At 59.6% G+C, this 14,856-nt stretch overlaps 1 protein-coding gene across 1 annotated transcript; it reads right to left on the reverse strand.

The window, feature by feature from the left end:
- Nucleotides 1-5,035: 5,035 nt before the first annotated feature.
- Nucleotides 5,036-9,042, reverse strand: TSPAN1 (tetraspanin 1). Its single transcript, XM_030953662.1, has 8 exons — nt 9,007-9,042; nt 8,831-8,895; nt 7,653-7,859; nt 7,192-7,266; nt 6,387-6,485; nt 5,894-6,031; nt 5,390-5,473; nt 5,036-5,163 (listed from the first exon to the last, which is right to left on the reverse strand). The coding sequence occupies exons 2-8, from the start codon at nt 8,885-8,887 to the stop codon at nt 5,110-5,112; spliced, it is 714 nt and encodes a 237-aa protein (XP_030809522.1). The 5' UTR covers nt 8,888-8,895; nt 9,007-9,042; the 3' UTR covers nt 5,036-5,109.
- Between the last annotated feature and the right edge of the window lie 5,814 nt (nt 9,043-14,856).

Below are 14,856 nucleotides of genomic sequence, written 5' to 3' on the forward strand. Positions count from 1 at the left end.
GGAAAGGACAGAGCCCTCTCCTCTGGTGGCTTGCTCTGCCCAGGGCTGCACCGGCCTGGCTGTGAGCTGACAGTGGCCCCAGGCCTGTGCCAGCAGAGGTCCCCTGTGTGGTGCCATGCAGTGCCAGCAGGGCTGGCACAGGTTTGTGAGCTGTTTCCTCCTCAAGCTTTTTATCACTTTTATCTTCATCAACTGATAGAAACTGTGACGAACTGCCTGGTGACTCGTTCCTGTCTTCCTCCTGGCACCTCCAACTCCTGTGTCCTGGGAACTACAGCCTTGTCACACTCTTGACCACTCCAAATGTCTGCCCCTATGGGGCAGGGAAGCCTGGAGGGCTGGGGATGCACCCATTTCTGGGGCAGAGACCACAGGACTGAAATAAAGTGGTAGTGGGAGAGTGTCAGCCACTAGCATGGACCAGCTGCGTCCTGCTGCCCCGACCTGCTGCCTCCTGCTCCCCTGCCTGATCCCTGCAGCCAGGCTGGGCTGACAGCCCCTCCCAGGACCTTTCTGGCAAGGCAACACCCTGGCAGCAGTTTTTTACTTAGTCCCAGGGCCTTGGAGAGGGGCTCTCACCTCCACATCCGCCTCCTGCCGAGCCAAGCCCTGCGGTGCCAAGTCTGTGCCAGGGCACCGTGGGTGAGAGGCGGATCCACCTGCTGAGGGCAGAGCCCTGCAGAGCACCCGGGCTCAGGTCTGACACCTCCAAACCGCTGCGTTTATAGGAGCCTCCCCTCCTGAAACAGAGGGATGACAGCAGAAGCAGGTTAACCCCTTGAAGGGGAGAACCTGTGCCAGGCTGATGGAGAGCCTCGGCTCATCCCTCTTAGGTGATGCCAGGGTTCATCACCCCGGGGCGCTTGTTAGATGAGCCGGGTCACTCATCATCCTGCCCTTTTTGGAGGGTCTCGCTCACTTCCTGGTGCATCCTGCTGGTGCTGGAGCATTCTCAGCTGTCCCAGGAGCTGGCCAGGCCCCTGTCCCCTCACCTGCCCGCCCTGAAGTCCGACCCGGTGGCTGCCCCAGCTCAGCCCCATGCAGCAGCAGCTGCAGCACGTGCTGCCCCAGCTGCAGCTCTCACCCAGCCCTGCAGCCCCCCCAGCCCGGCCTCCCTGGCTTTGTGCAGCCCTACAAAGGAGAACCTGTCCGGGCTGCCCCACCTCCCAGGAGCTGGCTGATAATTAAACAAAAGCAAAATAGTGTTGGCATGAAACTTGACCTTTCCAGAGCCTGTGGGGGGTGGGGAATTTTGCATAGTTTCCGGTGGTGTTTATTTTTATGCATCATAGTTTTTTTGTTGGAGATCTCTGTGCTGAGGAAGCAGGAAGTCCCTGTGCTTCGATGACGGGCTGGTATGTGGGAGACAAGGTCTAGGCTGACCCTTCCCATGGCACATGGGTTCCTCTGTGCCCCACAGATGGAGGGAAGAGCCTTCCAGCCAGAGTCCTCTGGGAAAACACACCCAGTCCTCTTGAATGGAGAGATGTCATCACTAGAAGGATGCTCTGTGCTGGCCCCATCTCCTTCCCTCCATGGGAGGGAGTCAGTGATGCTGTGCCCAGCCACTTGCATCCCAGCCCAGGGAACTGATCCTAAATTTTCAGCACCCTCTGCCTCATAAAAAGCCATAAATGCCAAAAGTGTTTATGAATAAAAAGTCATAAATGCCAAGGTGCCCAAACTGCTCCCGGGAAGGGGCTCTGCTTGGCTTCTCCCCTTGTTCCCAGCTTTGAGGGGGGTCCTTTCCTTGCACCCAGCCCATTCCTGTCCCTGTTCCCTGCTGTGCCTGCAGACACAGGGCTGCCACCTCCTGTTCCCACATTTAAGGTAGGTGGCAAATTAATCTTCAACTGGGTACCAGGATTGCTGTGAGGTTTGTTGTGCTGTCCCTGCCCGGTGCAGCATTAATGATTAACACACAGTTCAATGGCAGCTCCTGCCTGCTGCCTCTTGAACAGCCCTTGCATCGCCTCCTCTGATATCCCCACAACATAATTAGGGCTGGGAGCTGCCTAGAAAGCACTGTTGGGGTCAGGCTGGCACTCAGGATGGTTTATTTTTGAGGAGAAGGGGAGTCGGGCAGGCAGTCTGTGCCAGGGAAAGTGTGCATTGCCTCACTTCTTCCCCAGGACCAGCCTGAGTGAGCCCTTCAAGGATATCCTCTTCTCCCCAGTCTGGGAACATCCTGTCCCAGCTTTTACAGCAGGCAGGGGCAATTCCCCACAGCAGGCACTCCTTGGCAACTAATGCTGGATGAGTTTGCTTTTGCTTCTTATTACCCTCTTTATTAGCACAAACCCAAAGAGGTGCAGCTCCTCCTTCTTTTCATCTACCTGTTCCCATCGATGCTAATTCCCAGGAAGGAGGGGGCGGCTCCTTTCCTAAATTACCGATCACTGCCCACTCCCTGGCAGCACAGGCGCCTGCACCACACAGGGTTTCGCCTGCTGTGCCCTGGGGCAAGTAATGCCGGTGGAGAGTGCACCCTGCAAATCTCCAGGAATTTTGGTCTCTGTGCAGCTCCCATCATGGCACTGGCTGTTTTGCCCAAGGTCCCTGCAGAGAGACTTTGCCCTCCTGCCTTTCCTCACCCTCTATCCCAGGTGGAAAAGAAGAACCCCCACTTTGGCACACACCCAATGTGCCAGGTTCTCGAGCCATCTCCTGCCATCTTCCAGGGGCAATAAGAAGTTTCTCTTTGCCACCATAATCCCTCAGGGACCTCTCCGCCTTGTGCTGGCAGTTTCTGATTGCCCCAGCGTGCCAGTCTGTGAGAACTGGGCAGCTCTAAGGGATATGAGGTGCAGATGTGCCTGGTGGCACCCACATGATGAGCTGGTGGAAGTGGGTGGTGGGCTGGGATGTGCCACGGGGCTTGTGGGGGAGCAGCTGGAACGAGATCTCCTCGGAGAGCCCAAAGGCTGTGGCAGTGCTTGGGCAGTGGAAGCGGAGGGCAGGGGCACAGGGAGGCTGTGCCAGCCCAGTTTACCCCCCACTGCTCTGATTTTGGCTGCCAGGGCAGCCAAGAGCCGCGAAGGGCAACTGGGAGGAATCGCATCCGCATCCGCGAGGAGAAACTGGTCCTGCAAGTTTTCCCAGCAGGTGGAGGGGAGGGACGAAGCCAGTGGTTGCAGGGTTATTTACAAAACTCTGTGCCACAGAAACAGCCTGTTCTGACCCATGGAAACCCCTGGCTAGGAGGAGTTGCAAAGGTGGAAGCCAGCAGTTTCACCCCTGAGCCTGCTCCACCCCACGGGGTGATGGTGAGAGGGTGTGCCAGGAGCCAGCTCTGCAAGGCATCCCAAAAACAGGGGCAGAGCAGGACACGGCCAGGTGTGCCCAGCTCTGTGCCAACTGGTTCCTGGACACCACAACAGCTCCAGGAGGAGCTTCCTGGCAGCTCCTGCATCCTTGGAGAGTGATTAGAGGCATAAAAGCCCTGACGCCACCCATGAGGTGGCACCAGTTTATGGTAGAACTGGGACCTATTTATTCACCTGTCTGGGAAAGACAAGGCTATTTTGTCACAGCTTCCCCCACACCCTGCCATGGGGCAGGGCTAAATGCCCTCTCCTCAGGGCTAAGTGACCCAGTGTGGGGAGTGGGTGCCCATGCCTGTCCAACTGTCCCTGTGACAGGAACTGGATGGCACCAGGGAGATGCCAGACCACAGCAGTGCTCGGTGCAGCCTCGTACCGGGCAGGAGCTGATAAGGGGGTGCCACAGCAGGCACAGAGCGAGGCAGGGCTGGGGAGGCTGTGTGCACACTGGCCTCCTGCCAGCACCCCTGTCCTTCACCTCCCTGCCCCACAGCCATGGCAAAAACAGGGTGAAGGAGCCCTTGGGAGCACCACCCCAGCTGTGCTTTTGCAATGGAGAAACTGAGGCAGAGAGGGAGGAGTAGTAGAGGTGTCTGGAAACCCCCGAAGCCCACCCACACCTCCCTCATCCCCACACACAGAGGGAGGGCAGGTTCATCAGACACAGGCAGTGCAGGACAGCACTGGGGTGGAAATGTTCAAGGGATGGATCCTGCCACCCCCACCTCTCCACCACCCCATTCTGGGCTCCTGCAGCTGATGGGGACACAGGAGCCCCTGGGCCAGCCCTGCCTTTCAAGCCAAGCTGCTGCTCAGCCCCTGGCTGGGTGCTGTGAGCAAGCAGTGGCTGTTGCACAGGGCAGGGGATGCAAGGGTGGTGTCCTCCCCGCACCCTGTCTGTTGCGCAAACACAGGGCTGCTCTGTTTCCAAGCACCTGAACAGGTGAGGAGCCACAGGCAAGGAGGGCAGGGAGGCTGTGGGCAGGGCTGTGCTGCCTGCAAGGACAGGGAAGGGAAGGGGGGAGGGAGGTGAGGCAGCCCTCACCCCTGCACCCCCAACCCAGCAGAGGGTGTTTATTAAAGGCAGCATTAAGATCAACTCCAGAAAATAATTCGAATCCAAGATGAAAAATTTATTTGCATTTCTTTACAGCAGGGAGAGGGGCTCAGGCACAAAATGGCACAGGGTACAGGGCAGCCTCAGCCCCTGCAGAGCCAGGGACCACCAGAGCTGTCTGCATGCCAGGGAAGGGCAGAGAGCAGCCAGCACCCAGCCAGCCCCTCTTTCAGGGGACCACACGGCAGCAAGGCCAGGGCTGGCACAAGATGGGTGCAGGAGCAGATACATCCCCAGTGAGGGTGTAGTTACCCCCGCCAAAGGGATGCAGGGGGACACAGCAGGGACAGTGTGAGAGCAGTACAGCACCCACCTGCAGGGGTGTATCAAGGCATCACCGTGCCAGTGCCAGATCAGCAGCCCTGAACAGCCCCTGTGCTGCTTTATCTCCTGCTGGCATCAGCCAAACAGACCAAGCAGCTTCTCCCAACACTCCCCCCAATCAAAAAACACCCCAAATCTCTATGTACAGGCTCTGTATGCCATATCAGTACAAAAATATACACAAACTCTACAGATCCCAGCTCAGTAGATCAAAATACAGCTACAAATCACAGTGCACAGGAGAGCATCAGACCCGGGGAGGGATGGGGTCCCCCTGAGAGCATGGCACATCACAGCTGCACCCCAGCATGGGGGGGTGGCAGGTCATCCTCCTGCCTCAGGGGGTCACTTCTCATCCAGCCGACAGTACAGGTACATGGAAACTGCCATGGCTGCAATCTGGGGGGGGCAAGGTGCAAATCAGCCCCCTTAGATGTGCAGCCTCCCTCCCCTTCCCAGCAGGGCTTTGGGTCACAGCCCACCATGCCCAGGGCACCAGGGGGAGGGCTGGACGTGCCCAGGGAAGAAGGCTCAGTATCTGGGGCTGCACCAGCCCCCCCCAGGCTGGCCCAGCCCCACCTCCAGGCCCAGGGAGGAGGCAGCAGAGCAGTGCTCAGGCACTCACCTCCAAGGCAGCGATGCCGGCTGCCACGCCGCCCGCCACCCCGGCGTTGGTCCTGATTTCTTCCAAGATCTGTTTGAAACAGCCCTGCACGGGGCAACCACACAGGTGAGGATGGCAAGAGGGGGTGATACCCCAACTGCCAGGGCACAGCATCCCCCAGGAAGGGAGGTACTGCTTCTCCAACCCAGAGCACACAGCTACAGGGAAGGTCTGAGGCTTCAGGGGCAACTCGCCCACTTCTCAGACCAAATATTGGGTGGGGAGCAAGGAAAGGAAGGGAAGAAGCAGGAAAATCACCCAAAAAGGCAGAGTGGTGCCTGGGTTCATGCCCAGCACCAGGGCATGTTTTTACCAGGGACATGCCAAGGCCCCCACAGCCTCCCCCTAGAACTTAAAGCCTGTGGGACCACCGTGTGCAGAGCTGGGGCTGGAGCTACAGGACAGGTCTCCCTCCCCGTGCCCAGGCACACCCCAAGCCAGGCTCTGCCAGTAGCACACCCATACCTGGACAGCCATTTCTGCAGCCACTGTGCTGTTGCAGGGTTCCTGCATGTCACAGCACTGCCTGGGGTAGCCGTGGTGTGTATCATAATAGTAGGAGTTGTTGAAGTCTGTGTAGTTATTCAGGCCACAGCAGTGAACCTAAGAGGGACAGAGAGGAAGGGATGGGAAGAGCATCCTTCAGGTCTCCCTCCATGCTCTGACACCATCTGGACCCCACTGGCTCATGGAGGGAGTCACCCAGCTCAACCCTGCTTCAGGGGGCTGCTCAGTATCACCTTGGCACCAGGGGTTTGCCCCACACACCATCACACACAGCTCTCACCCCACCAGGTCCCAAGCAGGCAGTTCCCAGGAGCCTGGGGAATTGAGGAGGTGGTGACAGCTCAGCACATCCAGGACTGTGATGTGTCCCCACTTCCCTCTCACTGTCCCACCTAGATGTGCACCACCTAAGCCCATGCTGGGAGGTTCCTGACCCCAGGGCTCAGCACACCTCTGTCATGGTGACGTTCCAGATCTGTGTGAATGCGTCATCCGCCCCATACTTCTCCTTCAGCAGCGGGGTCACCAGCCCTGTCAGTAACGTCTCTGCCTGGAAGAAAGGGCAGGAAAACACCATCAGAGAAGGTCCTGGGGAGCACCACAGAGCTGAGCACCCCCATACTGGTCTCAGCCTGCGGAGAAGAGACCAAAAAGACCCAGCATGGCCAGCAGCCACACCACGGCCATTTGACCCACAGAGAGTTTTCCTCTTCCCAACCAAGCAGAGCTTTCTGGCACAAGGTCATTTATGTCCTGAGTCATCTGATAAGCAGCGTTAAGTGAGGGAGCCAGGAATGAGTTTGCCCTGTGGCTGACTTCTCCAGTGCCTAATGAGGCAGACACCTTTCTCCCCAGGTGGTTTCTCAGGTGCCTAATCATGGGGTGAGTTTGCTCAGCATGAGGCAATAGGAACTTCCTCCTCCAGTGGCTCCTACCCTCAGAGGTGGGGAGGTGTCAGGCCTAAGCTGGTTTGGGACTGAGTGGCTTGACAGAAAGAAGTGGGCAAAACTTGTCCTAAAAACATGGGGGTTATGATATAACAGGAACCCTGCTCCCACCACCCTCAGGCCACTCCAGCCTGCCCACGTAGCTGGTGCCAGCAGTGAGCAACATCCCAACGTCCCTTCCTCCTGCAGCACTGACCACTCTGAGCAGCCACGCCCATGGGCAGCACTGCCAGCCCATGGCTCCTGTTTTCCCAAGGGGCAGAACACGTCCCACATCAGCCCAACCCAAGGCTCAGGGGTTGCACTCACAAGACCTGTGAAGACCAGAGCCACCACGGCAGCAGCAACTTCAGCAATGAAGATGATCAGCATCACTGAGAAGAACTAGGACACAGCAAGAGGAGGGAGGTCAAACAACAGCCAGAATCCTCAGGGGCTCCTGGAACTCATCTGCCTCCCCAGGGCTCCAGCCCTCCTGCCTCACTGCCTCCAGCTCTGCTCCTGGGCAGGAGCAGCACAACCTTGGGGTCCTCCAGCCCTCCACCTGCATAGGGCTGGGCTCTCTGGACATTCTCCAAGAGAGAGACCTTAACACACCCTCCTGCCTCCTTTCACCCTTTCTGGGGCAGACTGAGTCCAGCACTGCCTTTCCAAGGGCCACCCAGACTGCCACCACATGGAAACATCCACAGAGAAATCTGCCCATCAGTGCTCCCTACCACAGACCCAGCTCAAATGAGGCTTGATAAGGAGATCAGCCAGGTCCATACCATCATCAGGAGACATTTGCTCTCCTTCTGGGCACCGTAGCACCCGAGGAAGCCGATGACCAGCAGGATGGCACCAATGACAATGAGGAGATAGGCCACATTCACAACCTGCAGGATGCTGGAGGACAGCATCCCAAATATTTTCAGGAATGACTCTCCGTCCACTTTGACCCAGATGCCAACTCCCAGGAGGGTCCCACCACTGAGCTGAGAGGAGAAAGGCAATGTCAGCTTCCAGATAGGCACGAGATTTCATACTCAGGCAAAGCCCTGGCACAGGTGTTTCTCCCCTTGGCAGTTTTTTACCACACCAAAGCACAACTTTGTGGCACTGCAGGAAGCTCAGGGCACTGCCAGATGGATCAGTACCCTGAAACCCACCCCACCACCCCCACATCCCCTGGGCAGTGTCACCACTGTGCCAGCAGTGGAGCAGCCAAGGCAGCAGTGCCACCACAGGGCACAGTTCAGGCTCTGGCCACCATCACACTGCCACAAGCCCCTCCATGCAGGGCGGCTGCCTGCCCACCCAGAGGAGAAGCTGAGCCGCCCCTGACCCCAGACAGTCCTGGGCAAGGTCAGCGCTGGGCTGCCTGCAGTCTGTGCCAGCCCTCCCCTCTGCCCCCTCGACCTTCCCCACCACACTCAAATCCTGGCAGGGGCTTTACAGAGGGGGTGTTTCAGCAGGCTCTGCACCCTCTCCTTCCCAAGGCTGTGTCCTACCACAGCCCCTTCCAGGTGGCTCCTGCAGGGCCAGGGCAGCTCCTGCCGGCTCCACTGCCTTTGCCCCGGGGAGAGCAGAGCCTTCAGTGCTCTGAATTCCCGACACCCAGGAGCCCCAAAGCCACAGTCACACACGGGGGCTGCTCCCGTACAGAGGCAGAGCCCCCAGGCAGGGATGCAGCAAATCGACTGTTCTGGGGCATCAGCGCCTTGCCGAGCTTCAGCACAGCGAGGGACAGGGGCAGCTGATGCAACAGCCACTGTCCCCCAGAGCACGGCACAGCCCGCCGGGCTCGGCAAGTCCCACCTGCACCCAGGTGCCCACACTCTCCACGCCATGGCCCACAGAAAGGAGTCCGGAGGGGCAGGGGGGCACAGCCAGACCCACCCCACGCCCGGCTCCGGGGGCTCCCCGGGACCCCCTCCCACAGACCCCAGCCCCGGGGCGCACTTACGAAGATGGCCAGGTTGAAGAGGATCATCATGACCTTGATAAAGGTGAAGCACCCCATCTTTGCACCTGGGGAGAGCAGAGAGGTTACCGGGGGAGCCCCCGCCCAGCACAGCCGCTGCCGTGCCCAGCGCCCCTCCAGGGCGTCCCCACGGGCGGGGAGGGACAGGGCCAACTTACCTGAAGGGAGAGCAGATCCCAGCGCCCAGTCCCGTCCTGCCCAGCCCGCTGTGCCTCCTCCGCCCCGCCGGTGCCGCCTTTTAACGGGGCGCGGCCGGGGCCGCCCCCGCCGCCCGAGCCCCCCGCCCCGCCGGGGCCAGCCCCGGGCAGCCCGCCCCGGAGCCCTGCTGCCCTCTGCTGCCTCCCTGGGACACTCCCGGCTCCCTGCCCTGTCCCGCGGGGTCCCTCCTGCCGCGGGGACACCGCGAGGGGACAGCGGGGCCAGCCCCGGCGGTGTCTGAGCCCTGCCTGTCCCCCGCAGCTGTGCGCGACCAGCGCGCCGCCCGTGGGCACCGTGCTCGGGGATCTCCAGCTGGGGCACCCCAGCACTCACGGGGTCACATCACACCCCGAGTCACGGCCTCCCTCTGCCCGCCTCGGCCGGGGCACCCCATCCCCGCAGGCCGATTCGGTGGGTGACCTGCTGCTCCCCCTTCTCGGCACCGCTCAGGCAGGGGTCTCTGCAAACCCCAAATTTCCAATATCCTGGGCCAAAAGAGAGGTTGGCAAAGGAGGGCGCTGGGGAACGGCCCCACGAGCTGCTTTGCAAAGGAAAACCCAAAGCTGCACCGGCCGTCCCCGGCTGCTGCACAGCCAGGTGGAGTTTTGCTGGCGGGGACACAACAGGGTGACGGCGGGAGAGGACAGTGACACAGTGACAGCCATGACAGATGCCAGCACTGGAGCAGTCAGCAGAGACCTGCCATTGCCTAAGGGCTGCCAAAAGTGATTTTGTTTGGAAAGATGCTTTGAAAAAGGGCTGGTTTCCCACAGAGGGAGGACTGCAAGAGTCACACAGCCCAGAGGGGGATGCTGCCTCCCCAGGCCTGGCCCTGGCAGTGGTCCCTGACCGTCCAAGGGCTCCTTTGGGGCAGGAGCTGGTGCTGGTCCCCTCACCAGAACCCAGAGCGCGTCCCTTCAACTTGTCATCAAACCACAGAGCGATGCAGGAGGCAGGGGAGACCTCATCCTGCAGGAAACCAGGCTCAGCACACTCCACCCCACACCCAGCTCCCCCAAAACCCCACAGCACATTCCCTGCCTGGCTGTAATGATACATTTCAGCAGGATGAAGTCAGCCCCATTGGCTCCAGCCAAACCACAGTGGTATTTGGGGGAAGCCTCTAACCTTCCCAGGCACCCTGGGCATGAGCACAGCCCCTGCTGCAGCTGGGGGCTGTGGCCCTCGCCCCCTCACTGCCTGTAGCCTCAGCCCTTTCCTGCAGCAGCTGCCAGGAAGCTGCTCAGAGTCGGGGCCAAGCCTTCATTCCTCTCCCAAAGGGGAACAGCAGCTCCCAAACCCCCTCTCATATTGCCCCTCTCCCAAAAGTTGCCCCATCCCAGTCTGGCCCTGTTTGCTGCACACAACCCCCCACCCCAAAAATAATTCTGGCAAATACATGAATACTTGCTCTCCTTCCCAATCATTGCCAGCCACAGGGGAAAAACAAGGACAAGCCATGGACTGCTCCCCTCACCTCCTCCAGTGCCTGGTGCCACAGCCTGGGGTTCAGCTGCTCCCCAGCATCCCCCCTGAACCCCATTAGGGAGCCAGGGCTGGATTTTCTGGTTCTCTGGGAAGGCCTGACCTGACCACAGAAGGACGAGTCCAGTGACATTCCCACGTCCCTGCTGCCCAGCAAGGCCACACTGTCACTGCTGTCCTCATCCTCTCCCACAGGCCAGCTGGATCCCGAGCATCCCCTCCCCTGGAGCATGGGGATGGCTCTCACCAGGGCAGGGGCAGCAAAGCTCCCCCAAGCAGCTTCCCTGGGACACTGAGAGCAGGGAAGTGGCCTCAGTTTCCCTCCTGGTAAAGCACTGGTGAGAAGCCCCAGGCATCACCAGCCATGGAGATCAGCCAAGTCTGTGACTGGCAGGATTTTGGGATATCCCCAGGCAGGTGAGTCCCTTGCAAAGGCTTTCCCATGTCTGTTTTGGGCTGGCAGCATCTACCCAGCTGTCTGTCCAGCACCCAGACCCCTGGGCAGTCAGGATGGACAGACACACTGCAATGTGCCAGTGATGAACCCGACTTGGGGCTTGCAGATGGAAGTTACTGAATGTTGCAGATTTGTGCTGAATTCATCACTTCCCACCTCCTGATGCGGAGAAATAAATATCTGCATCAGCCAAAAGTTTTTGATGTCTTGAAATATTTCAGTTCGCAGTTTTGAAAGGAATCAAAGAATTTTGGCTGGAGAGCTGGGGAAATCCCAGTTCCCCGCCCTGGGAGGGACCAGGCAGTGCGACCACACCGATTTCCCTGTGGCTGCAGCTCCCGCTTCCGGGGGAACCCTCCTCATTCCTGTGGCTGTGTGCAAAACCACGGCTGGAGCGCCAAGAGCAGGAGCTGCCCCATCTGGTGCTGCGACCTCTGCCAGTGGGGCCCGGGCTGTAAATCCAGGGGTGATAAAGGGCACTGCCGGTGCGTGCCAGCAGTGCCTCGGCCTGTGCGTGTCCCTCAGGGGAGGATCTGTCCCTGTGCCTCACAGGGATGACAATGTGATGTTAATCGCGGTGCTGTCCCAGCTGTGCGCTGATAACCAACGAGGGGCTCGATGGCAGCATCCCTCCTTTGCACCGGGCTGGGTGGGCTTCCTCCCGTGATGTCCCCCACAGCCCAGATCCCTTCTCCTTGTTCCCCACGAGTGTCCAGGCGGGCAGATGCCCCTGCATTACCTACTCAGGGCCACGCCGAGGCGGCGGCTGCCGCGCCGGGGATGCGGAGGGGTCAGCCCGGGACAGCTCCGTGCGAGCGCCGCCGCTCCGGGGCTGCTGCGGGCGGCACCCGGGCTGCGCCGGCTCGCCAGCCACGGCGGCCGGGGCTGGGACGGTGCTGGAGATTCCTGCCCCCACCCAGGTCGGGTGTGGGACCCGGCCCAGCCCCGCTCCTAGGCTGTGCTGTGTCCGCTGCCCAGAGAGGTGACACTGAGGTGACACTGAGGTGACACTGAGGTGACATTGTGTCCCCAGGCTGGGGTGCCTGCCAGCACCCCCTCCAGCAGCTCCTGGCAGCTGCCTTGCCGTGAAGCTTCAGCCCTGCAGAGAGGCAGGAGAGAGCCCCAGCAGCACCTCCAGCCTGTCCCTGTGTCCCTGGGGTTTTGTGCAGCCTGTCCCTCCCCAGGCTGGGGCAGCCCCAGCCCAGCAGGCACTTTGGGGTGGTGGTGGGGAGCAAGTGGTGAGAGGTCATCCATGGATGCCACACTGGGAGGTTGTTTGAAGGGGCTCCCCCTAAACCAGAATCCACAGAGCTCAATCCTGGGCACTCAGGAAGAAAACCAAGATTCAGGGAGTTTTCCTGCTCCTAAAGAGAAAGCAAAGCAAGGTCCGTTCCAAATTGAGAAAACAGTGGTGATACCAAAAAAGCCACCTCTAAAATGTCAAAATAAATAAAAAACCTTTTTTCTACTTTTTTTTTTTCTGGCAGGGAAGGGCTCAGCCTCACTTTCTGCAGCCGGGCATGTTAACAGCTCTATATCTGCTCTATTTACTCATAGCCATGTAGCCAACTTCCCTGGACGTGAGCATGGCAGCCCCCAAAAGCAAAGAGGGGAGCAGTGGGACCCCTGCCACTCTGTAAAGGCCAGGACAGGCAGCCAAGGTGGATGCTGAGCATTCCCTGGAGATGCTCCCACCAAGGGTTGTCCCTCCAGCCAGCGGAGGAGAGAAGCTGCAGAAGGGCATGGGGACCCCAGTGGGGACACATCGCTCTCCTCCCCACAGAGCCACCCTGGGCTGCCCAGACAGGGAGCAAAGGGGGCCTGAAGGGAGCTGTGGGCTGCAGGCAGCAAGGACAGCTCCTCCTGCTCTCTCCACAGAGCAGCCAAGGCCAGGCAAGCCACGGCAAAGCTCTCATTGCCATGAGTGCTGCTCATTAATCCAGCGAGGGTGGATTAATCAGGGCCTGACAAGAAGCTTCTCTGGCTCAATCAATAGCAGTGAAGGTCTGGAGCACCTCTTGCAGCCCTCACAGGGTGCTCCTGAGGGCCCTCTGCCCAGCCTGGGGCATGTGCCAAACCCTGGGCTGGAGTGGTGAGGGGGTTTAAATTAACCAGGTACGGGTGACACAGGGTGAGGGGCAGCCCAGGGCACAGAGTTTTGGGAATGATCCTGGTGCAGAGCAGCTGGAATGGGGTGTCAGGGCTGCTCTGGGGGTTCTTGGGACAGGAGCCAGCCAGTGAGAGCTGGGGTGATGCTCAGCCCCACCCAGCCATTGCAGGACTGGGGACACGCTGGGGAGACCAGGCAGGGCTCCAGACACCCAGCAAAACCTCTTCACCCCTGGTGGGGCACAGGGATCATGGCTGGGGAAGCAGGATTGTGGGGAGGGCAGCACCTGGCTGTTCACAGCCACCTCTGACCCTGTCCCACCAGCAGTGACAGCAGCGTGGTGCCAGCAGAAATGGAATGAGGGAGGAAACATCCCTTGTAATCCCCAAGGACCAGCAGCTGGGCTGGATCCAGCTGGGGAGTGGGGCACTGGGGGCTGTGTGCTGCCCGAGGAAGTGCAGCTGAGGAGGAATCCCCCAGGATGCTGCTGCCCTGCACCGTCAGGCCATGCGCTACAGGGAAAGGAGCGGGGGGGTTGCTGAAATTATGGATGAGAGGGGTCACACATCTCCTGCACTGCTCTGCTGGCCTCTGAGCCTGCTTCCTCAGCTTTCCCAGAACCTGGTGTTCCTCCTTGGACTTCATGCCACCCCTGCACTGCTGCCTGCAGTGGCTTGGATTCAGCCAGCGTGCATTTCCCAGAGCCCGTGTTTTAGGTACCATCTATTTTTAGGATGTCCAACCTGCAGCAAAGACAAGGAGCCACAACCATTTCAGAGAAGTCAGCATGAGAAACAAGGATTTACGGAAAAAAAAAAAGAACAACAACCAAAGCAAGCCTTTGGGAACATCACATCCATCTCCCTGTGCCTCACAGACAAATACTGGGATAGCTTGTCCAAGCTCAGGAGGAGAGTGAGGAAACCAGAGCATCCCTGAGCTGGGATTCTCCATGACGTCTCCTGCCTGTCCTGTGCGTGTTTTTCAGCCTGGTTAAGGGATGCGATTCTATGTGGGTGCTCAGGGAGATCTGCCTGATATAAGGGGGGTGTCCATGGGGTGCTGGTCCCCTCCTGTCCCTTAGCACCCCTGAGGATGGATGGAGACCCACAGATGGGAGATCTCCATCCTACAGAGGATGCAATTTGGGAGCAGAGATGCTGCATCTGGGAATGAAGTCATCCACCTACTCCTACAATTCTCCCTCCTCCTGCTCGGTAGCCGGGTGCCCCCCGCCCCCCGACGCGCTGCGGCGGGGGGGCCACCCGGCTACCGAGCGGGAGGAGGAGGAGGAGGAGGAGGGACGCTGACATCACCGCCGGAGCGCGGCTCGGCGGGGCCGGGAGCCGGCTCCGCTCCGCTCCCGTTCTCTGCTCCCGCCGCTGGAGCCACCGCGCCCGGTAAGGCTGGAGGGGCGGCGGGAGGGCTCTGGGAGGCGGGTGGATGGCTGGACAGACAGACGGCTGCTGCTCATCATCCCTCCTTCCCTCTTTCGCGGGGTCCGGCTGGAAGCTGGGGGACAGTGGGTCGGCAGCAGCACAGTCTTTCCCCCCAGGGATGATGTCACTCTTGGAGGAATACATAAAAATGCACCAAAAAATAAAAAAAAAAAAAGGAAAAAACCCCTAAACCAAACCCATATGAAAAAGCTACATCTTCATTTGCCAGCTCCGTGCGGCAGTGCCAGGCTGGAGCTGCCGGAGGGGAGCTGCGTGCGGCAGGAGGTTTCTCAGCACATATGTCTATTTTAAAAACCCG

This window comes from Camarhynchus parvulus, chromosome 8 (assembly GCF_901933205.1).
Source record: "Camarhynchus parvulus chromosome 8, STF_HiC, whole genome shotgun sequence".
Classification (NCBI taxonomy): Eukaryota; Metazoa; Chordata; class Aves; order Passeriformes; family Thraupidae; genus Camarhynchus; species Camarhynchus parvulus.

Coding starts and splice junctions, on each gene's coding strand:
- TSPAN1 (XM_030953662.1), bottom strand. CDS start 8,887: ATGGGGTGCTTCACCTTTATCAAGGTCATGATGATCCTCTTCAACCTG. Junction 6,486..7,191: donor CTCTGGTCTTCACAGGTCTT/GTGAGTGCAACC, acceptor CCTTTCTTCCAG/GCAGAGACGTTACTGACAGG. Junction 5,474..5,893: donor CTGCAGAAATGGCTGTCCAG/GTATGGGTGTGC, acceptor TGCCCCGTGCAG/GGCTGTTTCAAACAGATCTT.